General features: G+C 51.6%; 2 protein-coding genes across 2 annotated transcripts in view; one reads left to right on the top strand and one right to left on the bottom strand.

Moving 5' to 3' along the window:
- Positions 1–2,029, top strand: part of RAB1A (RAB1A, member RAS oncogene family) — a 34,840-nt gene extending 32,811 nt beyond the window's left edge. The window contains exon 6 of the mRNA XM_075535624.1: positions 278–2,029. Coding sequence (XP_075391739.1) covers positions 278–475 — 198 coding nt within the window. The 3' untranslated portion in view covers positions 476–2,029. The remainder of the gene's footprint in view (positions 1–277) is intronic.
- Positions 563–27,322, bottom strand: CEP68 (centrosomal protein 68). The gene is made up of 7 exons (XM_075535623.1): positions 27,214–27,322; positions 15,576–15,951; positions 12,815–14,266; positions 12,251–12,373; positions 7,330–7,426; positions 5,854–6,024; positions 563–5,137 (listed from the first exon to the last, which is right to left on the bottom strand). Exons 2-6 carry the CDS (start codon positions 15,912–15,914, stop codon positions 5,858–5,860), a joined length of 2,178 nt encoding a protein of 725 aa, XP_075391738.1. The 5' UTR covers positions 15,915–15,951; positions 27,214–27,322; the 3' UTR covers positions 563–5,137; positions 5,854–5,857.

Here is a 27,322-nt window from a genome sequence, read left to right as displayed (position 1 = left end):
AACCAACTGCTGTTGTAAAGTAGTGCGCAGGCAGTAAAGACTGGGATGCAGAAGACGGGACCCTCTGCTCTGTAAAACTTCAATCCCTGAAACCCAGAAGGGCATTTGTGCTCTGTCCTGGACGGCCTATGAGTTACAACTGACTCAATGCCTGTGGTGGGTGTTTTGGGTGGCTATGAAAATAGTACGATTGTGAGTTTGCATAGTGTGATTGGTTGGATTCAGTAAATACTTCTCAACAAGTGAGGAATAATAATTGTGCCTTATATTTTCTTAGGAATTTGCTGATTCCCTTGGAATTCCATTTTTGGAAACCAGTGCTAAAAACGCAACGAATGTAGAACAGTCTTTCATGACGATGGCAGCTGAGATTAAGAAGCGGATGGGCCCGGGAGCAACAGCCGGTGGTGCAGAGAAGTCCAATGTTAAAATTCAGAGCACTCCCGTCAAGCAGTCAGGGGGAGGTTGCTGCTAAAACTCGCCTCCATCCTTTTCTCACAGCAATGAATTTGCAATCTGAACCCAAGTGAAAACAAAATTGCCTGAATTGTACTGTATGTAGCTGCACTACAACAGATTCTTACCGTCTCCACAAAGGTCAGAGATTGTAAATGGTCAATACTGACTTTTTTTTTATTCCCTTGACTCAAGACAGCTAACTTCATTTTCAGAACTGTTTTAAACCTTTGTGTGCTGGTTTATAAAATAATGTGTGTAATCCTCGTTGCTTTCCTGATATCAGACCGTTTCCCCGTGGTTGGTTAGAATATATTTTGTTTTGTTTATATTGGCATGTTTAGATGTCGGGTTTATTTAGTCTTCTGAAGATGAAGTTCAGCCATTTTGTATCAAACAGCACTACCAGTGTCTGTCACTTTCCATGCATAAAGTTTAGTGAGATGTTATATGTAAGATCTGATTCGCTAGTTCTTCCTTGTAGAGTTATAAACGGAAAGAATTACACTATCTGATTAATAGTTTCTTCATACTCTGCATATAATTTGTGGCTGCAGAATATTGTAATTTGTTGCACACTATGTAACAAAACAACTGAAGATATGTTTAATAAATATTGTACTTATTGGAAGTAATATCAAACTGTATGGTGATAAATATTGTTTTAATTCTTAATGGTTAAAGGGAATTTAGCTTTGCATTATACTCAAAACAGCCATTTGTGTGTGCAACCAGGACACTGTAGGTCTCTCTCAGAGCAGCGTCCAATATGCTTCCCGGATAATAACCTGCTAAACGACCCAGGGAGGCAGCTGTGCTATTAGGGATTTAACCAACCTTAGTGATGCAGGAATTTAAAATTCTAGATAGAATATATGCTTGTCCTTTTCTCAAGCCAAATGACTTCATTAACTAATTGTTACCCACTGTGGTAGTAGCACAGGAACGAACACCCCTATACGAACTAGTAAAAAAAAAAATCAGACTCACACGGGTGAATGATTTTCTTCCAGGCCAAGGTCAGATGTCATCCAATAGTGGATTAAATAGTGGATGATGGGGGAAAGTTACAACTCTTTCGTAGAAAGCTTGGAGATTCGCTGTTTGTCCTAATTTTATAACTTATACCCCCTAAACTGACTGGAAGCATGAGTGCAGGATGGAACCTTGGAGAGAGGTGTGTTTCTCTGGGTGGTACTCTGTCCATTAAGACCTGAGAGATCCCAGGGGCTGTTTGATTGTGGAAACAGCCTTCCACCTAAATTGGCACTTTCAGGTGACTGAGGCCAGGCTTTTCCCTTGGGGTAGAAGTAGCAGCCAAAAGATTCTTCCCGTCAGAGCTTGGGATGTGGCTGTTGACAACACATTTTATGGTGAGGCTCTTTCATTAATGATAAAATTTTAGCTAAAAAACAAGCCAAAAATTAAAGGTTTATTTTTCACTAAGCAGGCAATTGAAATACATGGTACAAAAATAAGTGGTAAGATTATTGTAAAATGAAATGGACAGAATAAATATTCCATTTAATTTTCCATCTGAGAATTTCACAATAAAATCATAGTTTACTTTGTATTATAGACGTGCTTGTTGGATCTATTCATCCTCACATAAGGCAACTGACAAATTCCTGACATTACCGATAATTATTTGGGGAAAAAACCTTTAATGGTTCAAAGTTTGGGTTTTGTTTTGTCTGTTTTTAACTTTACCTAAAGTAATACACGGGTAAAATCTGTGAACGATTTTCTGAACAAGCTTACAGACACAAATGTTAAGGTATGATGTCATGCACTGGTTTTATACAGCAACCAGTTTACACCAGCAGCTCAGTGAGTTAGCAAAAAACATTCAAGATGCAAGCTTATTTACACACTTTGAAAAACCTGTTCTTTCCCCTATGGCATTTAAGATGGGGGCTGGCCACAGGGTGTTTGAGCATGCTTGTTTTTACTGTGATAATGCTATAAATGTAAACTCCCAGGTCTGTCATCACTTTTGAACACAAAACTTCCAAACTACTGTGGGTTTTAATAATCTGTTCACTTGGTTGCCTTGAAGACTAAGTCAAAGACCTCACCACCCTGTGGACATCCTACAGAGCACCATCCTGTTCGGAGCAGGAAGTTCACAAAGGCGTTTCCTTAAGCACAAGTTGCTGTTACAGTTGTGTGTTTTGTTTTTTTTTAATATATACAGACAGCTCTTCTTTGTTCCTGCTCAGGCTTCCCAACAGCCCTTTCTTTACAGACTCCCATTTGCAGATGAGCTCAGGCCCGGAGCTGCAACAAAAATCTGGCCTCCACCCCAGCCACTTTGTAAACCCGATTAATTTTAAGTAACTACTAAAATTTTATTCCGGGGATAGACTTGGTGTTATGTCACCTACTTCTGAATTAAAGCCGGGGTTGTCTAGCTGCCTTGCGTCGCTGCTCGTGGGAATATCACCATGCAGGTAAGGGAGCCAGAAACCACTGAGTGTCATTCAAGGGAGGTATTAACGTCTCTGAGCCCTGGTGAAGCGCATTCGGTTGGGCCGAGATGCTTCAGTGGCATTCACAGCCAGGCTCAGAAGATTGGCACTCTTTAGTCACACCGTATTTCAAAGGGGAGGAACAAAAATATCTGTGATAGTCTTTAAGGTCGCACTTGGGGAAATAGGACACTCCAAAATAATTCCTGTTGGTTTTCAACTCCTATCAGTTGAAGTCGATTGTAACTAGTTTATGTGAAAACAGAAAGCCCTAGTCTGTGTTCAGACTGCTGTCGTTCATCTCAAATGTCACCGTGCATTTATACACCAGCCAAGGGACTCCTTTCTGTACCATCATTCTGTAGTAAGTAACCGGGTCTAACTGCTTGCACAGCGTGTCCATTTTACAAACAGGCCATGAGTGGACATGCCTGCCTTTGTAACCCATCTTGGGTTTTTGAAGCCCTGCTCTTTGTGAAACCGAAGGTGAGCTCAGAAGGGGCAGCACTGAGATAATTTAGCATAGTGGCGAGTGACCACTCCGCAGCAGAAGCAGCAGGCACATGAACTACTCTGTTCTGCATGGCGACTGGTGGGTTTTATGTAGTTTCCCTTCATCACTGAATTAGATGTGATAAAATTTTGTGGCCCCCAAACTTAAAAATCACACCCTCGCCAATCTCCCCCAAGCTTCCTTTTTTCAAACTCCTCAAAATGTTCATTTCACACACACAGGAATCTGGTGCTTTTTCAAAGTTTGCATTATATCACTTTAATTTAACGAAAGACCAACATGGGTACCCATTCTTGATGACCATTGTCGCTTTTAAGATAAAAAGCGAAGAGTGGAATTAGTCTTGTGTCTGTGTTGCAGAACCCCTGTTTAGAGGCTGAGCCCTGGGTGGGAGAGAAGCTTCACCAAGCTCCTTTCCTGGGACCTGCACTCAGGAGTCTGCATCGCACCTCCAGAGCTTTGCCCAGTCTCTGGGAGGGGGGGCTAAAAGCACTTGGGAAAACTGCATATTTCTCAATTGTTTTGCAGCGACTTTGTGAAGTGTCATCTTTATTTGGTATGATTTGGTAGGCTTGGGATTGGGGGGCTGTGGACTCTCAAACTTTCCCCATATGAATGGGAATGGCTTCTTCACTTTAATGCCATTTTGGCTTTGACGAGTTTTATAGGAATACTCTCAGAAAGGTTTTTTGGTTTTGTTTTTTTTTGGGGGGGGGCAGACCTTATACTAGATTTAAACTAAGTGGAAAAATGATTTTTCCTTACTTGTTCATTCATGGCCAAAATAGAAATTTTTAGGGGTAAGTGCTTTTGTTTGTGCAGAATCTGTAGTTAACTCATCATTTTTGCTTTAAAAAGGTCATAGTATTGGTAGTTTAAATGGTTAATCCATATCCCCACCCACGCATGGTACCTAACTGCCCAGCTCCCAAGCAAGACAGAATTCCGTCTTTCCTTGGACTAAATTGACCGAGTGATCCCATCCCTTCCCCTACCAGTTGTCACCCTGTGGGGTGGGGATAGGCTTGAAGAAAGCCTCCCAGAGTTAACATCCTCTCGGCGTTCACACCATAGCCCTGGCACTCCTGTGCCTTTTAAACTGCTGTGAAGATGGAGCCTTAGGCTTTGACCTATGGTGAGGTGTCATCATATACTTCAAAGAATTTTTAGGGGTTATTCACCTATATCACTGTCTCCCCGCTCCCTCCCCCCAATTTGCAGAATAAGGGTTGAAGTTTATCCTAAATCTTCCAGGGATAACCTAGGCTTAGGTTTTTACAAAAAAAATCCAAGCCCATGGCCAACCACTACCTTGTTTTTGAGTCTCTTGAACCCTCCTGTGTAACAGACTACTGAGCAAGGCCACTTCTCCCTCTGAGCCATGAGTCACCTCAGCAGGCAGGTGGAACTGCTCTAGGCTCTGTCTGGAGAAGAGGGGAGGAAGGGTAATAAGCCTTATAATGGCCCAGCTTTGAGAAAGCCACACATGCTCTTTGGGGGAGAAGCACCCAAGAAAAACCTTAGTTTGGAAGAATTCAGTTTAAATAAAAACCCAAACTCAATAGCCCTTACTTCATGGACGAGCAAGGCGTCTTAAAGCTGGAAGTTTGAAATAGCTCTTGCAAGGACTTCCTGAAAGTGCCTTTCCCCATCAGTCAGGTTTGGCTGACAGATTACACTTGGGCGGAGAAGACACCTGAAAGAGAAAGAAGCCTTTGTTACAGGCAGAAGGCCTAGGCGTGAGTGCGGGGCCACCGTGCTCACCTTAGAACAAAGATGAATGCCACTCAAATACAGTGTGTCTCAGCTCTTACCGTGCCTAGAGATCTTACCCTATTAACACTTCCACATTCTGTCTAGTGTGAATTCTCATCTACAAAATCTATGAATATTTGGCAGGGCGCGGGTGGCAAACAGAGACAAATTAGCATCTGAGTTGGTCTTTAGTCTTAAGCTCAAAGGTGGAATCACATACCCCATGTGGGTACCCACTCTTGAGCTCCTCTCCTACTTTTCCCAGTTTTTCTTTTTTCTAAGTGTCTTAAGCATCTAAGCCATGCCTCTCCTTTGGTTCCCCTGGCCCATTCTACAGGATGGGGCATGGGAACGTCTCGGGAACTCTATGGGAAGGGCAGGCGGATGGAATCATCAACTTTTTTGGTGACGTCTGCTGCCATCAGATGGGCTATCAAAGGATGGGTGAGAAGAGCCTGTGGGGCAGCCCACCATGCCTGATGTGTACAAAAATAAAACCTCTGGATGGCAGGGGCAGTGTTGGTTGCCCCTGGCAGCGGTAGCTAGCCACTCCATCAGAACCCCAGGGTGGCTTCTAGCATCTCGACCAGATAAGCCACAGCACGTAGTCAGGGCAGGAGTAAGCCCTGGGCTGGGAGCAAGCAGGTTTCCTCTTACCTGCTTAAACCCTTTCCCATTGGCGCTCCTTTGCTGTCAGCTTACAGTCCGGGATGAGGGTGCAGCCAGCCAGCATGTCCAGGGAGGCCAAGATGGAGTCATACACGTGGTCGGCATGGCGCTCCAACTCTCCAGGCTGCTCAGCGATCCTCGCCAGGACCTCCTCTAACACTAGCCAACAGGATGGAGAGCAATGAAGGACGTTCCCATGGGAACACAACCACCGGGGAGACTCGGATGTCCTCATTTTCCCGTGAACTTTTGGAAGACCCCTGTATAAGGGATTTTCTCTTTCTGCACAAAACAGGAGCGTGGTAGACCTTTCAGAATGGGCCTTTCATTCTCGGTGTCTCTCAGGGCCTCTGCCACTGGGGTATCTGACTGTGAACTCCTGAGGAGAGATCCGCTGGCGCCACCTCGGGATGCCATTAGGCAAGAGCACAGGCCAGGTTCTCTAGGGATGGTGTCACCTGGCACAGAGCTGAGACATGTGCAGTGTATACGGATCCACTACAGCGGAGGCTTAAATGAAGGAACAAACATGCCAAGATGGGGGCACTGGGCTTTGCTACCTCTGGTTGCCTGGGGTGGGGGGCAAAGTGAGGGGAGGCTCTGAGGAGCCCTGCTGGCATAGTGGCAAAGTGCTTAGCTGCTCACCAAAAGCCATCAGCCCCCCAGGGTGAGCAAGATGGCAGTCTGCTTTCTGTAAAGACTGAGTGAGACCTTAGAGGCCCCAGGGAGTTCTGTCTCAGGAACTACGAGCTGGAATCAACCCCATGGCTTTTTTGTAATGGGGCCAAGTAATGTGTTTGGAGGTGTTTGCTATTCCTTTTATGTAGGTGCCAACTAAAAGGACTTGCCTTAGAAAATACCCCAAAAGGGGGCCTAAGGTGAGAAAGTTCGTTCAAGATTCAGTGTTCTGCTGAGGGTGTGGCCCACACCAGGCTCAGCAGGCTTGTTCTCTTTCCAAGTTCCCCGCCTGGGTTTCCTGGGCCTTTATCACTGTGCTACCTCGCTACCCCATTTCCTGCCCCCATGCAACATCTGCTAGCAAAGGAAGGCAGAGCAGAAGGTGCCTGGCTGCAGACAATGCTGAACGGAAGGAGAAACCCAGCTGTCCAGTGTGGGTGGGAAGCAGCCACAGCCCTAGAGTCACAGAGGGGGTGGGGAGGAGGGCAAGGGCAGTCCCAACTCTAAAGCAGCCTTCCCCAAGCCTAACCTAAAGTACCCAGAACTGGAGGGAATGGGGAGCCCCAAGGCTGCCCGCTCCTATGGGATTCCTACCCAGACTATTATGCCTGAGCATGGGGGCTTGCAGGGGGTGCTGGGAGTGAGGATGTGGGGCAGTGTGGGTCTTTGATGATGAAGGTGTATGCATGCAAAGAGGCCCTTGCCAGTTGCAGGGTGGAGTCCTGGGACTGCTGGTGGGGGTGGGGTGTTAACTGGCTAAATTCCCTCCCGCTGTGCAGCATTCACCTGGAGTGCTATCCAGCAGGCACTGAAGCAGCAGCTCCCCCTTCTGTAAGACGCGCTCAGTCAGGAACTGATGCTCATCGATGTTGTTCTTAAATTGCTTAGAGCAAAATACAAGAAAAGAAAAAGGCATCAGTACTATAGCTTTGGAAGAAAAGTTATTCAAAGTGAACACTGAGCAGCACAGCTAATTCCCCTCACGGTTGCAGGGACCCTCCCTCAGTGAAATGGTGCGACAGTTAGTCTTCAGCTTCTTTGAGGCAGTCTGGCTCATGGACAGTGTGGGCTCAGGGCTTCTCTTTGGGGCCACAGCCTGCAGGGTCCGCCTGAACTCCAGAGAGCACACATGCTGTTCTAAGGGGTCTGACAACCACAAGGTAACACCCCTACCCTACCCCCATTAAATGGACCCTCACCCCAGTGCCTCAGTCTTGGAGCACCCACAGGAAGAACCCCTCTTGGGTGTTAGCATCAGGGCAATCTACTGAGCGGGCAGCTGACGGGTCTTCTCACAGGCCCCAAACCCTGTAGCTTTGTGAAGTTGGTTGAGCTGCTAAGTGCCTCCCAATCCATGGCCCATGGGGATGGAGAACCTATAGTAGTTCCTATTTTGTGGTGGGCTACTTTTCAGTCTTCAGTTTCTCTGTCCTGACTCTTAGGTGTTCTTTTCTTATTCTTTAGTACTCTGTAGTGTCGACACCACCGTAACCCCACTGTGTGGTTAACTAAGATAGGGCACATGAGAAAACGAAGCAAGAAGCAAAGGTAAGATCCCCGACTATCAGTGTATACACACATGCATTTACTTATGCTAAGCACCACACACCCTTTGACCAAAGGAAGAGGATGAGGCCACCCTGCGGCAGTTGTGTGGGGACACAGGGCTGGGCCTTCCGGGCCTTCAGCCGAAGTTCTGGCGCAGATGGAAATCTATAGTTGAGGCGCAGGATGGTATGAAGGGCAAACTGGGGGAGGGGAGCTACTGTCCCTTGCTCTTGGTGAAGGGCTATCAAGGTCAGCTCAAGGAGGTGATTTCTTTCGGACAGCCTGGTACGAAGACCTCCTTGGGTCCACTGCATGACTGGAGGGCACACAAACCAAGCAGAGGGCCATTGTCCTGGCCCTAGCTCACCCTGGGCAAAGGCCTCATCCGGCCTAAACAGCTTTCCCGTTAAGATGGGGCCAGGTGAGGCTCCCCGCCCCACCAAAATTAGCTGGTGCATACAAGCTTAGCATCAACAGCTGGAGGTGGGAGAGCAGTCTGCTTCATGCCCATCAGGCTGGCAGAGGCCAAAGGCTGGGGCCATATAAAGTGGTGGAAATTCAAACAGCTTGCCCAGAAAGCCACAAGCACCTGTGTGCCTTCGTGACTACTAGAAAAAGCTTAGCTGACCATGCATGCTGTTAGGTTGGTAAGGTTAACCTTATATTTAGGGCAGCTATGTAATATATCACTCTCATACGGGTCCTTCTGAGACTGAAGGGGGAGCCTATCTTTAAACCTCAACGGGTACAAACTCAGACACCCTGCGACCTTCCATTCAGAATGGGTGTTATCGGAGCACATTAGCCAGGGCCCTCAATTAGAGAGAGGTGGGATGGGTTGGTTTTAAAGAACAGGAGTTTAATGAACCTGAATGGAAACAAACACCCCCCCCCAGCCCCCCAGGGCGCTCCAACAGACTTTTTGTGACCAGGGAATGGTCTAGTCAGCAGGGTCCAGAGTGGTGGCCCTGAGACATGTTCTCCCTGGTGTCTGAGCATGAAGAACTGGGACTATAAAGGAAGGGCAGAACCTTCGATTTGAGCAAATTTTAGTTAGGTTGAAATAGCCAATGTGGCTGCATCCCCGACGGCACACTGAGTTCTGAGTCGGGCTGCTAGCCGCAAAGTCAACAGCACCGACCTGCCTGGCCACTCCCTGGGGACAGACGAGGCTGTCTATTCCCATGAAGATTCACAGCCTCAGACGCCCGACGGAATGCTCCCCTGTCCTGTAGGGTGGCTAAGAGTCGGGGTCAACCCCGTGCCATGGCAGGAGGTTTCCTTTAGATCAGCGGTTCTCTTAACACTAGCAAAATGACAGGGACAAAGTAGCAACGAAAATGTTATGGTTGGGGGGTCACCACCACATGAGGAACTGTATGAGAGGGTCACAGCATCAGGAAAGTTGAGAACCACTGGTTCAGATCATATCTGGCTTGGCTATTAAACGGACATTTGCCTCTCCAAACTTAACCAATTCTGAGGCACTGGAAAAATTAAATGGCGATCCACTCAAGTACTCCCTCAGTGCAAGAATACTTTGTTCTATTAAACTGGCATTCGATGATGCTCACCTTCACAACACAATCGCTGAAAACAAAGGTGCATAAGCAAATGTGGTAAAGCCTGTCTATCAAAAGATATAGTGTCTGGGGTCTTAAAGGTTTGAAGGTAAACAAGCAGCCATCTAGCTCAGAAGCAACAAAGTCCACATGGAAGAAGCACACTGGCCTGTGTGATCACTAGGTGTTGAAGGGATCATGCATGTATCAGACATCAAAAAATCAAATCATTGTGAATGAGGGGGGAAGTACAGATTGGGGACCCAAGACCCATCTGTAGGCAACTGGACATCCCCTTACAGAAAGGTTGTGGGGAGGAGACGAGCCAGTCAGGGTACAGTGTAGCGATGATGAACCATACAACTTTCCTCTAGTTCCTAAATGCTTCCTCCCCCTCAACTATCATGATCCCAATTCTACCTTACAAATCCAGTTAGACCAGAGAATGTACACTTGTACAGATAGGAACTGAAAATACAGGGAATCCATGACAGATGATCCCTTCAGGACCAGTGCTAAGGGAGGGTGGGACAGAAAGGAGGAACCAATGATAAGGATCTACATACAAACTCCTCCCTGGGGGGCGGACAACAGAAAAGTGGGTGAAGGGAGACGTCAGACAGTGTAAAATATGACTAAATAATTTATAAATTATCAAGGGTTCATGAAGGAGGGGAGCAGAGAGGGAGGGGGAAAAAACTAGCTGATTCCAAGGGCTCAAGTAGAAAGCAATTGTTTTGAGAATGATGATGGCAACAAATGTGCTTGACACATGCATGTATGGATTGTGATAAGAGTTGTATGAGACCCCAATAAAATGATTGAAAGAAAAATTAAATGGCAAATCGGCCGTAAGTATTTTCTATCTAACTTGGTCGCTGTTGTTTTTGATAGGACAAGCGAGTTACACACAGGTCCAGTCCACACGCAACATGTGTATCGACAGGCCTCTGAGACCAGTGGCTCTCAGAAGTACACTTGTCTTAGTCTCATCAGGGTGTATTCCCCAAAACGCTGGTTGGCCAGCAAGAGCTGACCTGTCCACAGGTCTTTTAAGAAAGATGGACACGAGCGAAGACCATCTTAGGAGACAAGCTGTACTCTGGGACAAGGCTTGGATTCACCACCGCGAGCTAAGGTCAAAGTCCAGTCAACGCAGTGGCTTTCAAGGGGGCTCAGACAGTTGGGTAAGGAGAGTTCTGGGGGACAACCTAGTTAGACTGTCCTGAAGGACATGGAGCAGTCATTGAGACTTAGCAGGAAGGAGTTTCAAGACCGCGGGAAAAGGCATCGCTGAGGAAAGGCCAGGAAAGCGGTGCTGAGGGCTTCACCCGTCGGGACAACACCCCTGCTCCTTCTAGGGCCAGAGGCTCCCCTCCAAGGATGTCCTGAGAAATTCCTCAGGAAAACTGTATCCCATGCGCTCCACTCCAGCCGGCCCTAGCCCCTCGAGACTCTCTTCTTCACAAGTTTCATTTAAAACACACACAGTATGGTCTTGCAGGTTTATAGTAAAGAACCAAACTATAGCATCACTGTTTTCAAAAATGTATGCATCAACCCACCCTAGAAAAACCTATCAAAATAGGCAATTAAAAAAAAGAATTGAAAAACGTGGTTAGTAGTGACGATTCCTCAGGGAAGGGTGGGGTGGGGAAGAGAAATCCAGCCTTCAAAGCATGCGGGCCTCAGGGACGCATGCATGGAGGACCAAAATGGATTTATGGTTTACAGCAAAGCTTCCAGACTTGCCTTTGCACATACAGCACTGCACACATCAATTTAACCATTTCTCTGTGCCCGGTCCCTAGTGCCAACAACCCAGTTTCCCCTTTCTCTACCTCACAGTCAAAAGCTGTGCCTTGGTCATTAATCACCGCCCCTCTAAGGCTCCTATTAAAGTTTTCGAGTTGGAGCTAGTGTCACTGATCCCATGTGGTTTTTCAGAAGAGCATAATGCGCAATTTGGGGCTGTCGAGTAATCGCGGACTGCAAACCTTCAAGTCTCCAATCCACAGGGGAAAGCTGAGGCTGTCTGCCCCCATAAATATTAACCTCAGAAAGCCTTTCTGGGGTTGCTAGGCTCAGACCTGACCCGACAGCATTGGGTTTTGGAAGGCTCAATGCAGACGTTTTTAATAGTCCAGCTCTATTATTTGTTCAGCTTCCAGAGGACTGCAAGGGATACTTTGGAGCTTCTCTCTCAGGGCAGTTGTTCCAGGGTCCATCTACCTTCTATGGCTCCAGACACTAGAGTACACACAATGTTCTCTATCTGCCCCACCCCCGTCATTTCTGATCAAGAGATTTTTGATCCCAATCCTCAATAGTGGTAGCGGGGCACCCTCCAGTTCTTCTGATCTCCTGGCAAAGCAGGCCGCTGCCATTGTTTGTCGAGGCAACTAAGCACACATTTCACAGCTCCCTTAAGTGTTTCTGTCTGAAGATAAACATACTTCCTCCCGGGAGTTTGGAGAAAGGTTTTTGAATAGATGTTATGTACGGCAGTTATGTACCAAGGGCTTTTACTCTGAGATTCATTAGGTTGGCCACTGCTTGCGTGGTGACCAGGCTGGAAAGGCAGGAGCAACACTCACCCGGTAGAGCTGGAGAGAGGACCTGAGGCCCGTCAGGCTGGGCTGGCACGGCACTGAGAGGTCAGTCAGGCCTGCGACGTTGTACAGCCAGTGGGTCAGCTCTTCCAGCTGGCAGCAAAAGGTCTGCTCAGACAAACAGAAGGGTGGGGGCGTTGGATCTGACTGAACCGCTGGCTACCATGGTCAATAGGGTCATTTTGGGGGTGTCACCTTTCTCAGGCTCTCCTCTCTGAAGGCTGCACTTGATGTCATGGGGTGTCGAGGAGGCCACTGCCCTCGGCTTAGCCCAGTGTTTACTAAACATGTCCAGACATGGGATGCTCTCTGTGCAGGGCACTGACAGTGCTCAGGTCCTCGGGGAGGGGGTGGGGAACAGTCCCTGCGGTGGTGGCCAGGTATGCAGACGGCCTGCCTGGGGTTGCCATGTGACCTCGGGCAAGTTACCTAGTCTCTGTGCCTCTCTCACAATGGTGCAAGGTCCTACTGGGGTGGCGAGGCCTGAATGGGGTAAAGCAGGGCTGGGCACATCATGGTACGGGCGGCAGGAAGAGCAAGGCATCTTACCTTCACACACTGCATAAGTGATGCTTCTCCCTGCTCGCCTTCTTCCCCCGACTGCCGCCCTGCAGCACCCCAATGTGAGGACACCCGCAGGTCCAGCCTGCTCTGGCAGGAGGGGCGAGATCTCAGCTGTCCAGAGGGTACCCCCGAGGCCAGGCTGCTCAGTAGACTGCCCTCCCCTGCGGTGTCTTGGCGGGCCCGGGTCACGGGGTACAGGAAGCCAGGGTGCTGGGAACCCGAGTCCCGGGCCCCTGGGGCCACACCCTCAGATGGAAGCTGGCTGTGGCTGGAGTGTGAAGGGAGGGAAGCTGGCCCATCGCTGTCCGAGATGTCCAAGGAGCTCTGTCCTTCAGCCGCCCCAGGGGCCAGGGGTGCCAAGGTGGGAAAGGAGCCAAGATAGGCAGCCAAGCCAGACACCTGAGTCAGCCGAGAGGGCAGGGCCAGAAACTCATCTTCTCCGTCCAGCTCTTCTGCTCTGCAGGCAGGTACCACGTGGGGGGCACGAGGGACATCCTGGCCGGCCCCCTGAGCCCTGTCTGGCAAGGAGGGCCATGCTCCGCCCCGTGTCTTCAGTGTGGGCGAGCCCCCCTCGGGCTGGATGGCCCTCAGGGCTGGTGCTTTGCTTGGCCAGGGAGCAGCCCTCCTGCCTGGGGTTCTGGGGGTGGATTCAAGATGGCCACAAGATGGCAGCCGTGCGCTGTCCGGCTTCTGGGGCCCCGGGAGGAGCAGGCCTGAGGCCCCTGCGGGTGGGCGGCTGTAAGCAGCATGTGTGGGTGACTTCAGGGTGCTTGCGGGGGAGACAGAGAAGCTATCGAGGTCTACCCCCGAGTCCTGCAGCACAGGATCAGTCAGCATGTGGCTCTCGAGGTGCTGTGGGGGCCTCAGGGGGTATGTGTAGTCAAGCAGGTCCTCGTACTCTTTGTTGGGGTTCCAGAGAGGGGAGCGGCGGTCAGGGGAGGGAGGCAGGGAGCCTGGCAGCGCACAGGCCCAGTACTCGGCCTGGAAGGAGAGGCGCCGCCTGCCCGGCTCGGCAGCACCCCCTGCAGAGGACATGGGTGCCAGTGACCAGTGACGCCGAGGCCCTGGCCCCACCGCAGGCGGGGGTGTCTGGGGGACGGCCAGCTCCAGGGGGGCCGAGGCCTGGGCGGGAGAGCCACTCGGAGGCTCTGCCTTCTCTTGGCCACTCTGCAAACTGGTGCCTGGGGACGAGGTGGAGAGGCTGCGGCTGGAAAGCTGAGGGGCAGTGGTCCCAGGGCTCAGCCTGGGCGCCCATCCTGATGAGGCAGGGAAACCTGAGAGGTGGGTCTGCGTGCTGAGGTCTAGCGCCCGGGGCGACTCCACCGCGGAAAGGTCATCGTTGGTATCGGGGTCACATCCTGAGCAGGCCGCTGCGGATCTGAGGACGGTGAGAGCCTGGGGTAGCTCCCCAAGGGCCGAGAGCTTGGTCTCCTCCAACTGCAGGGAGAGGGGACAGAAAGCCCGCCCACCCACAGGTGAAGATGACCGAGCCACGGCTCCGTATCTGGTGACGTGGTCAGAGGGTCAGGGCAGTGAACTAATACCCACTTCTCTTTAGCACCCCCAAAGGTGTGGGGCAGCTATGCAGATACGACAGCATTGAGGTTGCTAACTTGGGGACGGATCACGCTTGCCATTTCTCCTCCAAGGCCACAGAGCCTAAGACCATTTCTGGACTAAGCTGAGCCACACTGCTGCTCAGTTTCAACATGATTTCTGGGGCTATTTGGGGGTGTGTGGGGCTCATCCACTATCCATGTCTCCTGAAAGTCCAGAGCCCATGAACGTTTGAAATCCTGTTCTGCATCCCCCCGATTCTGAGGATTCTCCCCCAGAAATCTTTGGCACTTGGGTCACGGTAGCACCATTAAGGCACCAGCGAGTTCTTTTGGTCTCATGGGTAAGGATTTGATCTGCATCGCCCATCTGTCCAATGGAGAGCTCACGCTCATGGACGGTGGGATAGCGGAGTGGGTAAGGGCATGGGCTTTGGAACCACATGGAGCTGACATCAACACCACCACCCCCACCCCCCTGCCACTTGCTAGCTCTGCGACTGAGCTGAATCTCCCTCTCTGGCACCTCGGGGCTAAAAGCAGCCCCGCCTCATCAGGGAGTGGGGATTATGTGCACTCTGGGTGGGAAAAGCTCAGCAAACAGCAGGCTGTATAAGTACCAGATCAGACACTGGAAACTAAGCCCATTTTTGTGTTTGCTTATTTACCTCCGGCCTTGCAGGTGCCTGGGGCCTCCCAGCACCCCTTGCTGCCAGGCAAGGCTGTCTGGCCTGCACTGCCCCCAGGCTTTCATACTGGACACCAGGACACCAGAAGAGCAGCACCATGCCCAGGAAGGGCCTTGGCAGGCAGAGCACAAGGGATGACAGGAGTGGGAGGGGCAGACCAGTCAGCCCGCCCATCATTTACAAACAAGGCCACACAGCCCCACCCCAGCTGCCTCCACTGGGTGCTACCTTATAGTCCGGGAGTCCTGTGGAATTTGCCTTGCCTAGGGGCGGTGCTCCCTGGGAACCCTGGGGATACAGCCGCCTTAAGGGCCCTCCAGACCTGACCCCCATGTCTTCTAGCCCCCAAGCCTAGCTCCCCACTCCTCTGGGCAGCAGGCCGGAGATGCTGAAGGTAGAGGCCTCAATCACATTTCCGAGGCTGCCCACTGAGCCCATTTGCATAGCGGGTGGGAGATGCTGAGAAAAGGGGGAGCACAACACTCTCAAAGGGGTACCCACCTGGCCTCCCACGGAGTGCAGAAAGGGCCCAGGCCGCGTGCTAGGGGCAGGCTTAGACCCACCAGCTGCCGACTCTTTGCTGGCACAGCTACGCTGCAGCAGGAGGGTTCCCGTGGGACCGCCAGGGTTGGCCTTGGCCCAGCAGGTCGGGGCCGGCGACCCCTCTGCCCGCCACCCTGGGGAGGCAGGCCCTCCCTCCGCCTCCAGACGTGGGGGCTGCTCCCCGCTCACTGGCCCCAGAGTGCCCGTGTCCTGCTCCCTGCAGCTCCACTGCCCGTAGGGCCGGGTCTTGGCGTTGGAGGAAGCCTCCCCCTCAGCCTTCTCTTCACCCAGGGCCATTGAGCCGTCCCCAGTCGGGGCCTGGGGTCTTCAGCTCCTACAAAACAGAGGCAGGGGTCAAACTTCTGCACCGGCACCCAGGAAACGGCATTTTTTAACAATTATGGGAAACACGCTTTGTTTATGGGAGGGCAGGAGGGAGAGTGGAAGGACAAATGGAGAGGGCCCCTTCTTCACAGGGGCACTCAAAGTTCCTGTCTCCTTGACCTCCAACCCCTCAGAGGTGACCCAGATCCACCATGTTTGCTTCTCTTGTCTCGACAGTGGTGGGACTGTCCTCAACAACAGCAAGTCACCACTGAGTCATGGCTGAAGTCACCTTTTTGGCCCTGCCTCTTTGACCCAGCCCCATCACTAAGAGACCCAGTATCCGGCCCAGCCCTGGTTCTGTGTCCCAACGTCTCTTTGGGCAAGTGGCATGGGCCTGGCTCTGACCGCTGGGCTCTCAGAGCTCTTGGAAACAGCAAGTCAGGGCGTGCTTGGCAGCCCTGCAAGGATGCTCCCCGCCATGGCGACCATGCCTGCCTCGGAAGGCACGATGCCCTCCCATCTCGGAAACCATGGCCCAAGAGCCACGGCTCCCCCTGATGGCAGCCAGCACCATAGCGAGATGGGCACCATGCCTCTCGAACAGCCTGGGTTATCCCGAACTTGGCTTGGGGACTTGGGTGGTTGATAGGTCACGTCCACACGGTGTGCGGGTTTGAGACCGAGGGAGGGGGAAAATCATCCCCAGAAATACAGCCGTATGCACAGGAACAGCCTCCGGGATAAAAAGGGGCCCCAACTTCACCATGGTGATGGCCCAGGGCCATGCATGGTTTCATTCTGCTTCAACGGACCCTAACGGGGGGCAACAGAGGAAGCCCACCCGCAGGTTGGTGTAGCGGCAAGGACTGCTGGCAGAGCTCTGGGGAGGTGACCAGGGAGCAAGAAGCTAACGAGACTGACCGGTTCTAGAAGGGGTTAGAGGACCCTCCTCACTGAGGATGCCCACAACCGCTTGGTGAACACTCCGGTCAACCCGGACAGAGTTGCACTCCCAGCCCCAAAAATGCGAAGAGCAGGTTCTGGTGGCAGCAAGCCATGGATGCAAGTTCTTTCTGCTCAGCTCCCACGAGGAGGGCCTGAGACGGCGCGGGGCTCACATACAGGAGAGCCCCTTGCCCTGCCTGATGGACACCTCAGAGCTGCACTGCCCTCCACTCAGACTTGAGCTCACTCCCACACCACCACAGGCAGCAGGGAGTGGTCAGGGGGGAAAAAATCCCTTTCGTGGCTTTTTGAAAAGGGAGTACAGGCAGTTGGTTCACATAATGCACTTCCATCGTTAAGTCTTCCTCGGCCCTTGTCCTCTATTCCGCCGCAAGTGACCGGGGCCGGGTATGTGCAGGCAGGAGTCTGAGATGGAATCAGAGGACAGGTGAGCCGACAGCCCAACAACCAAATCCACTGCCATCCAGCCGATTCCGACTCAGGGCAACCCTAACACAGGGCCACCAAGGCTATAAATCTTTGCAGACAACTGTGGGGTAGCCGGTAGGTTTGAACTGCCAATCTATTGATTAGCGCCCACCATCTAACCCCCTGGCTCCCTGGGTGACATCGGACAAAGGCGCTGAATGGTAGGTAAAAAGCAGCCACATTTCAAATCAATCACGCACGTGCTGCCAGATACCCCAAAACACCTGATCAGCATTTACCCCCCTGTGCCCTGAGAAACATGCAGACGCCCACAAATCAGCACCTTCAATGCGTAAGGGAGAAGACTGTCCAAGAGACTGTTCGGAAACTTGCTGCTTTCCCCTCACAAAATATCCTTGATGGGCCCTGGTCAATACACAATCCTCTTTCTTTTCACTCTATTCCACTACACAGGCCCACTGCAGCTTGCTTTGCCGGGGCCCAAGGGGTAGTTGGTCATCTCCAATCAACAACGTCCGAAAGAAGTCAACATCCCCTGGTGTGCTGGGGCACCTGCAGCACTAGGTGCGAGCGGGAGAACAGCGGAGGCGGGTGCCATTTATTCCCCTCAAACCACAGGCCTCACGTAGTCATTGGCTTTTCTCAATGCGGAAGCAAACAAACCGAGCAAGAAATCAGATGTCTGCCAATCCAAACCAAATGGCTCAGATGGTGGCTAGGGCTTAAACTCGGCACGGAGAGCATGCCTGGTGAGTGAGCGAGCACAGGTCAGTGCTGCCTGCCTGCCACCGCACGGGGTCGCCTCACAGACCCAGCCTGGTCCTCCTCCAGCGTCTCCTCTCGGCATTGTACCCGATCTTCTCACCAGCTTTCATGATAGTCCATTGGGGAATGGGCCGATGCCGCTTTTGCTTCTTGGCCGTGACTGTCCTGATGCTGAAAGTCTCATGAGAAGGCGCCGTGAAGATGGAAGGCCACCGCACACCAGCTGGCGGAGAAGCGGAGAGAAGGGGGAGCGGCCGGAAGTTGAGGCATGAGGAATTTTGACCTACGTTGTCAAGCAGTCCTCCGGTGGGGTGGGGATCAACTTCACACTCCGCACCACAACATGCAAGAGTGCCGGGAGCCCAAAGGAGGTGGTCACCTCTCTCCCTTTATAGTTGTGGGCTCCCCCAGATTCAAATTCTGGACGGACTGACAGCAGGACTCGGGCTCTCCTGAACCAAGTCGCAAAGGACAGGATGGAGAAGACTGACAGAGGGCAGAGGCAGGTGAGGCTGCAGGCTGAGAGTTCATGGCCCCGCAGTCTCCACCAGGCCCTTTAAGGAACTGCAGGTGAAGACGGGCAATGGAGGGTTGTTTTCTCAGGGTTGTGTTCTCAACCTCTCCCCGAGAGGTCAGTGATTGGGGCCCACCCTACACTCCACAGAAGCAAGACAGAGAAGTCGGCTTCCAGGAAGAGTATGGCCCTGGAGACCCTACGGGAATAAGCTGGGCCCAGGAACCTGCTGTGTTAGTCCGCATAGACTAGAGAAAAAAATCCAGGGAGACTCGTGTGTGTGTGTGTGTGTGTGTGGTGTGTGTGTGTGTGTGTGTGTGTGAGAGAGAGAGAGAGAGAGAGAGAGAGAGAGAGAGAGAGAGAGAGAGAGAGAGAGAGAGAGAGATAAAGAGAAAACTTGGTTTCAGAGAGATGTTGAGAAAACATCCCGGCCAAGCCCAGATATTAGCCCATATATCCAATATCAGCCTGTAACTTCCTCTTCAGACACAGGCAACGACGCAGAATCCAAGAAGATCACAGGCCAGTGGGTGGAAAGTCTTGAGGATCCAGTGGTGGTAGAAGCATCTCAGTGCTGGCAGGGGTCTCCATGTGGCTCCTCCAGCTCCAGGGCTCTGGCTCCATCAGGGTAGCTCCATGTGGCTTGTCAACAGGAATGTCAAGCAGTGTGCGTCTGGCCTCCGGTGAGCTATTTATCTCTACAGTGCCTCCAAAGGAGGTCAAGCCACAACTCCACCCCGTCACTCTTAATAGTCTCAAATTGACACCAGATTATGGAACTCTCACACTGGATAAATGAGAGTGAAGCTTAAATCCAGAGCTCACAGTTTCTACTTCCATTCCATTTCTGACAGTTCCCACTGACCAGAGCAGGGGCACAGCTGGCTGGCTAGCTCCCTCTGCCCCCTCTTTCTTCCCAGATTAGAGGATGTAGACTTGAGACAGGGGACTGATTAAACCGGTGCTGGGGCAAGGGCCATCGCGTAGATTCTGACTCACTGTTGTTGGGTGTTGTCAAGTCGATTCTGACTCATGGTTAGTGACCCTATGCATGGTTTCCAAGGATCTAAATCTTTTTTCTGCAGAGATTTGTGTGTGGCAGAAAGGGCTCACTGGTTTTTAAAGGTAACTCACAACCATTATACAGAGCCAGTTCTCAGAGCTGTTCTTTCAAATTGAAACACACCACGGAGAGGATGCTGATGTCCACATAAGATCGTCCCACCCACCATCTAGTTGGCACTTTCCTGCACACAGAGCAAGATGAAGTCTGTGCTTCTGCTGGACACGGCTGTGTGGTGGCGGAAGTAGGGGCAGTGACACAGCTTTCCTGGGAAGTAGCGGCGTGAGTTCCTGCAGTCCCTTCTTGTCCTGGGAAGATGAACCCACGTCTGCCCGTCGCCCTAGCCTCGAGGCTGGGTGTCCGGGCAGTCAGTCATCCCGCTGCCGGGCTCTGTGCACTTCCTTCCCAGCACCCCGGCCCTCCTTTGGTTCCAGATCATGTGGCCGGGCTGCTTGTTTTACAGCCTGCAGGTGCAATTTTGGCCATTTCCTAGCCACGTGCACCGTATGTCCAATACTGGCCATACCTGGCATTCACGGTCACAGTTGCCAGGCTTGGGGAGCCAGCTCCCATCACCTTAGTGCCTGGGCCACGCTGTCCTGAGTGAGATGGAAGGGTTTCATGAGATGAAGGAGATGCTGTGAAGCTTCTTCCCTCAGGGTCTTTATCGCCTGGTCAACACTCAGCCTCTTCCAAGCTAATCCACCTCGGTGGGGAGAGGTGCTAAGGTTCACGGTCACGCTCAGCACCTACTTGACCTCTTTCCACAGCAGACTTCACGGTAGACCGTCTGTGCTGCTCCTGCCGGGGTCCCTCGCGTGCAGCCTGCCTCTGGGGGGCCCTCCCAGCGACACTGCTCTAGGAGGAGCTAGCAGGGTTATTTTCAGCCGAGTCGTTCTTGGCCTGGGGCAGCTCAGACTCTGCCACGTGATACCAATGGCATGCTTTACCAAGCAGCTGATAAAGAGTGCTCCAGCCCACGGCACAGGATCCAGAGCCGGGCTGGGGCGGACTTGTTTCATGGCCAAGGTTCGTGGAAAAGGCTGGGACCAACAGACCTTCTGATCTGTGGAGGTGATCTTGTCTAAATATTTAGTCCGACTGAACAAGTCGTGCTGTGGTAACCTTTCCTCAACCTGCCCCTGGAGGGCAAGTCTCTCAAACACCTGGACTATCTGGGAAACCAGGACGTTCAGTCCCTACTTCCACTCCATCCAGAAACTATTGGCATCCAATAGATTGGGGAGCCATGGCAGAAGAACTCACCTTCGGCAGCTGCCATCCTGGAAAAGGGTGGAAGGTGGAACACCTCTCTTCCGGGGCCAAGGGCAACATCAAAAGAGAAATCAGCAGGAGAAGTGAAATTGGAAGGGGCTTTGTGTGCTCTGGGCAGTTCACTGTTACTAGCAGAATCCACCAGTCCAGCTCTTTTCCAACCCCGGAGACCGTTTCTATGGATTCTTTTTGCCAAGCAGCCCATTGTAGACATCTGGTAAAAGCCAACAAGCAAGACCCTAGGTGCTGTTTTGCAAATGGCTTCTCTTTGCCGCCAACGCTAGGCTTGGAAGAGTCCCGGGGCTGAGGCCCAGGTGTGGCAAGGCTGGAGAGAGCAAGCCAGCGTGCTTAGAAACCTTTAAGGCATACGCCTAACTTCCCAAACCATTTGTCATTGTCTCTTCTGTTCGCTGGATATTTTCCAGGTGATCTAAAACTCTATTCTGGGGAAGGGGTGGGCACTAACCAAGGCTGTCATTTATTTGAAGGCTCTTTCAAGTGAACCCTCATGGCGCCGTTACAAGACCCACCTGAAGCTGATGAGTGGCGCGATCCAAGCAGTGAACCCTGAGGTGCTTCAAACAACAAGGCCGGAGAGGGCAAAGTCAAGATTCAAGGGACTTTCTAGAGAACTGAGTGCTCTGGTCCTCTCTGTGGAGATAGATTGTTTTCGGTAAGTCAGCCAGAGAGAAGCCCTCCTCTTCCAACTCCAAGCACAGACCACTAGGTACTCCAGGATCTGGATGGATTTTCTCCAGAATGCTGGCCGTTTCCCAGGGAGCCCTTCCTGTAGCTACTTCAGCTCTGCCACAGAAACCAGTCAGTAAAGCCATGCTTTTTTGGTCAGTGTTCTGCTGGGCAGTGATTGGCACCTGGCACATCAGAACAGAGCTTCCTGAGAGTGCTCATATCCTCACACCCTCCACCTCTTTATCACGGAGCCAAGGGCCCACATCTCCCCAGGACGCCCAAAGCCTTCCCCCTTCCCAACACCGCAGATACTATGGTGTCTCTCAGCCACCAAATACTGTATCCGACCTGTGGTAGTTACATAATCTGGTGTCAATTTGGGACTTGAGAGGATTAAGAGTGAAGGGAGTCTAGTCTGTCAATCGGGTTATAGCCAATGAGCCCTCTGTGTGGGCATGGCCTTCTCCTGAGAATTCCTGTTTTGGAGACTACTGACAAGGCTGACTCCCTTGGAGACATCCCTGAGGAGAAGCCACAAGGGTCTACCCTGATGCAGCCAGAACCCTGGACCTGGAGAAGCCATGTGGAGACCCCTGCCAGTGCTGAGATACTTACAACGCCACTGGATCTACAAGACTACCTACCCACTGGCCTGTGGTCTTCCTGCATTCGGCATCATTGCATGTGTTACGTGAATCTGAAGAGGACTTTATAGATTGGTATTGGAACTATGGACTAATATTGGACTTAAGGACTTGAGTTGCACTGGGCTGGGCTGTTTTCTCAATATTCAATTACTATTGTATATAAACCTTTCATACACATGAGTATGTATGAATTTTGTTTCTCTGGTCTACCCAAACTAACACAGGCTCCTAACAACATCAATCCCCAGAACCTGCAGGCATGTATGACCTATCAGATAAAATTAGGACTGACCTAGACTTGGCTCACCCTCACGCTACAGTAAAAATATGCTCACACATTAAGTATGCAGTAACACTAACTCTGCCCCACCTGACCTTTCCAGGGATCTACTGCACTGGCCTCTAGCAGTCCCGTCCCAGCTGCAAGAACTGCTGCCCCTCACTCGGGTCAGGGTGGAAAAAAGGAGGGCCAGGCATGGGGTGAGGGGGGTGATATCCCCTCTTCATTAACACCATTCAAATAAGGGAATGAGCACTAGAGAGCAATTCTCCCGTGGGTGCAAAGAACCTCCCCAAAGCCCACACGCGTGAGAAAAGGGCTTTCTGATGGTTTCCTAGCTTTCTCAGTCGCTCCCTGCTGGCTCACTGACCAGGCCACCAGTCAGCCTCACAGCAAGAGCAGGTGTGGAAAGGTCTCAGGTGACCTCTAAGGAGATGAAGCTGCCACATCGTCATGCAGCTCAGCTGAGCTCCTGGGACCCTTGCTTCCCATCACCTCCCCACCAGCCCCGCCCCAAGCGCTCCAGTCTCTCAGCAGACAGGAGGTCGGCCTGGTCCAACAGAGCTCCGAGTCCCAGGAGGGCGAGGGCTGAGCATGTCCATGGAAGGCACCGTCTATTCTCAGCAGAGTCCTGTGAGGTGAAACTGTGGCTGGGCCACCTGGCTGCAGTGCTACAGGCAGTAACTGTCAGTGTGCTCGGTTTTCTGTGAGGCCGCCGGTCTCTATGAATGACGATCTATAGGAGTTTATCCATGTTCTCAAGAGATACTACGAAGAGTACCATGAACTGTACCAAGGTCTTCTTTAGAGCACTCACAGGAAAAACATTCACGGGTCTTCCTTAGTGACTTTAGAAACGAGCTATTTGTCTGTGTGGTTTTTTTCGCCTTTTAAAACACAGCCCAAAATAACCAAAACCCCACGGCCATTGAGGCATTTACAGCTCAAAGCAACTCTATAGCACAGAGCACTGCTTTTAGGGTGTTTGAAGCTATCAACTTCCAGGGAAGCAGACAGCCTGGCCTTCTCTGCAGGGGTGGCCAGCAGGTTTAAACTGTCAACTTTGAAGCTAGCAGCCCACTGTGCTACCAGGGCTCCTTAAAAAACAACACACCTTTCTTCCTTTTTAAAAAACGGGTACTAGGAGAACTAACTGAATTATCCTTGCTTTTACTGCTAGGATGTTCAGGGCCAAATATACAGTCTCGCTCTACTGAAATAGAGGACAAAAACTCACTCGGGTTTGGTGTCAATCTTACCCTTTACTTCTCACTGTGTGCTACCCTACCTGATTCTCCTTAAAATTCTTACTACAGTAAAAGGAGGTTGGAAAGATTCCTCAGATTGGGACGAGGGAAAGGAATTGTTAAGAACAGAATAAATGTCGGTGACAAAACAACTCCTCTATCCAAGATTCAGCCCAATGCCTTCAGGAATGGGACCTGCTTTACCAGTACAACCTAATGGTGGGTGAACTGACACTAAGACAGTAGCAGTTTCCCCAAGTGTGGGCCTTGGACCAGTAGCACCTGCGGCCTCCCAGAACTTGCGGGGTTACAATCTCAGGCCCCACCCCAGAACCTGAATCACTACTTGCGTTTTTCACAAGATCCCCAGGTAAGCACAGTGACATATGGGGAGACCCAGCCAGTAAGCAAGCCTGTTTCAGCATCCCGAAAAACAAAAAAACAACTATAATGCTGGCTTTGGGACCATTCCTTGAATGCCTATAAGCCAGAAATACATGAGAAAGAAATCCTTGTCCTCAAGGCCACTAGAAAAAGCACCCTTCAGGGTTTTAAGGTTTGCGGCAGGTTTTTAAGCACCGATTACTAGACTGCAGAGTGCAGTCCAAGCTGAACGTTCCAGAAAGGAGCGTATTCTCTATAGACGTCCAGGATTCACGGCGGCAGCACAAAAAGCAGACTCAGAAGCCGACTTCTCCCGGTGGCAGATACGAATGGGGACCGGAACGGTAATCTGTGATCTCTTGACATCAACATACTTTTTGCAAAATTAACAATTCCATTCCAGGTGGGAAGGAAATGGACAACCTAGCTATCCGTTTCCTTTGGCCAGGAAGCGGTACTCACTCACAATGAAGCTCACCAGGAAAGCCTGGAAGTGAGGCAATGTTCCCAGTGAGTTGCAGTGGGACTTCCAAGTCTGCCAACCTGGTTACAGTGGACGGGCAGACTTCCACTTTTCCCAATGCACTGTGAGCAACTATAAAGAGAGGAGAGACGATTTCTTCAGGAGTGCAGAATCACGCGACCCAGAGCGCACCTCTGGTGGAACCGAACATCCTGAAGATTCGATGTTGGCCACCTCAGGCCGTTTGGCTCCTCTGCACTTCTGTAATCATTTCACGTAAGAAGCCACATGAAGAATGGCTCCTTATTTGGCCCTTAATCTCTAAAGCAGTGGTTCTCAACCTTCCTGATGTACCGCAACGCTTTAATACACTCATGTTGTGGTGCCCCCCAACCATAAAATTATGTTCGTTGTTATTTCATAACTGTAATTGTGGCCAGGCATGGGGTGAGGGGGTGACCCCTGTGAAAGGGTAGTTTGACCCCCAAAGGGGTCGCGACCACAGGTGGAGAACCGCTGCTCTAGAGGCTGGTGAGATGCAAGGCACCAACAGGTTATCTTCTAAGCCTTAGACTATCTTACTGTGGAGCAGAATCGGAAAAAGCTTAGGGGGCGATCAGAGAAAGACCAAAAGGTAGCACTACTCTGAAAGCTCAACGTTGTCATTAAATGCGTTGTCCGTTCGGTGGGAGCCCATGTCCGACAGCACGCAAGGCTGCCCGGTCCTGCGCCATCCTCACCATGTCCGCGCCCCTGTGTCACTCCACCTCGCTGAGGTCTTCCCTTTTCCACGGACTTAGCTCCGCTTTGCCAAAGGCATGCCCTGCCTCTGGAGAATGAGCTCTCCTGGTGATAGGTCCACAGTAAGTATGATGAAGGCTCAACCTCATCACTTTCAAGGGACATTCTGGCTGTACTTCTTCCAAGACAGATTTGTTCTGTTCTTCCGCTGGCAGTCTGGGGGTACTTGCAATATTTTTACCCAACACCATGATTCAAATGCAGGCAATTTTCCGAGGTCTTCCTCGGTCATTGTCTCGCTGTCACATGCACAGGACACCATTGAAATACCATGATGCCCTGGGCCAGCTGTGCACCTCAGTCGGAATACAATTATTTGCTATTAATGAGCACATCTCTTCCAATACTTTTTATTCTAACAACTAACAGCTACTGAACATTTTCTTCGGGCCAGGAAATAGGCTAAAGCACCTTAGACGGGGATGGAATCCTCTGAGCAAATCCATGAAGTAGGTCCTATCACTCCGCCCAGTTCAGACAAGGAAACTAAGGCACCAAGACAGTCAACCACTTGCCTAAAGTTAGTAAACCTGTCAAACTAACGCCTGATTTGTCTCAGACCCTGAGCTCAACCACCTGTAAGAGTAACTGGCCCAACAAGTAAACCAAATGAATGTTTGTGTTTCATCCACTTTTGGCTATGTTGCCGACTTTGCTTTCTTTTTATTTCCTTCAAAGACGGAGCGCGGCCCGTGTTCCAAGCGCCGTGTTAGCAGCTGGGGAAACCACAGTCCAAGGTGATGTATAAAAACAGGAGCGACGAAGGTGGCTCAAACGAGGTGGGAGGGTGGAAAGTACTTTCTAGAAAAGGTGAAACTGAGTCATTTGAAGCGCCCCCCCCCCTGACATATTGGGTTGGTGGGAAATGGGGTGTGCCATGAATAAGGGCGTCTACTTCTTTTAACCAAACCTGAGCAAAATGATGCAACACACTTTGTTCTGCATTTTCAACAACATCCTTCAAGATCTGGGGAACTCTTAGGGCATCTAGAAAGGCGACTGCTCTTTGCAGAACCCCTCCCTTACGAATCACCATGAGGTCCTATCGGCCAAGACAAGTCTTCCGCTCATTTTTACTACAAACAATACACCAAACTCAACCTAATAATTATAAAAGGCCTGGAATGAGGGGGTGTTTGGGGCATGTGCCTTTGGCCTGCTGATAACTGTTCTGGTTATGATAGTTAGGAAGGGCGCCTTTAGCCAAAACAAAACAACTGAGCCATTTTGCTCCCATGCCCCGCCCCCTCCACCCCTGCCATCTGAGGGGACGTTCCCGCAAAGCTGCATTCACCTCTTTGCAGTAGGAATTGCCCTGAAATCGTGCAACAGGGTCTTTGATAACCGATACTTCGGCGCCGGCGGGGACGCACGGGGAAAAAAGGGGCGCGCTGCGGCAGAGGCAGATGTGCGCGCGGCTGCCGGGACCGCGCGCTCCCGGGGGGGCCCTCCCCGCGCCCCCGCCTTCTCCAGCTCGGCCTCCGGCTGTGGGACCCGACTCCTCGGCTGCGACCCGCACACGCCGGCTCACGGCGAAATGGAGGCCCCGGCCCCGGTGCGCCCGTCCCCCAAAAGCCTCGGTGCCCTTCCCGACCGGGGACGCGAGGCCCGGCGGTCGCAGCGCCACAACCTCGCGGACCCCGAGAGGACCCGGCGAAGGGGCCGGCGGGGTCTGCACGGGGGCCCCCCGCCCCAGCCCCGAGGGCCCTCCTGGCGCCCGGCCGCCACCGGCCGCCACCGCTTACCGCGTCTCGGGCGCTTCGCACGCAGCAATCGGCCCCTGCGGCGGAGCCGGCGGGGGAGGCAAGCCCATGCGGAGGCCCGGAGGCTGGGATGTTTCGCCGTGAGCGCGGC

Source organism: Tenrec ecaudatus, chromosome 17, assembly GCF_050624435.1.
Source record: "Tenrec ecaudatus isolate mTenEca1 chromosome 17, mTenEca1.hap1, whole genome shotgun sequence".
Lineage (NCBI taxonomy): Eukaryota > Metazoa > Chordata > Mammalia > Afrosoricida > Tenrecidae > Tenrec > Tenrec ecaudatus.
Note: the sequence above shows the minus strand (reverse complement) of the source record. Positions and strands in the feature narration are given on the sequence as shown.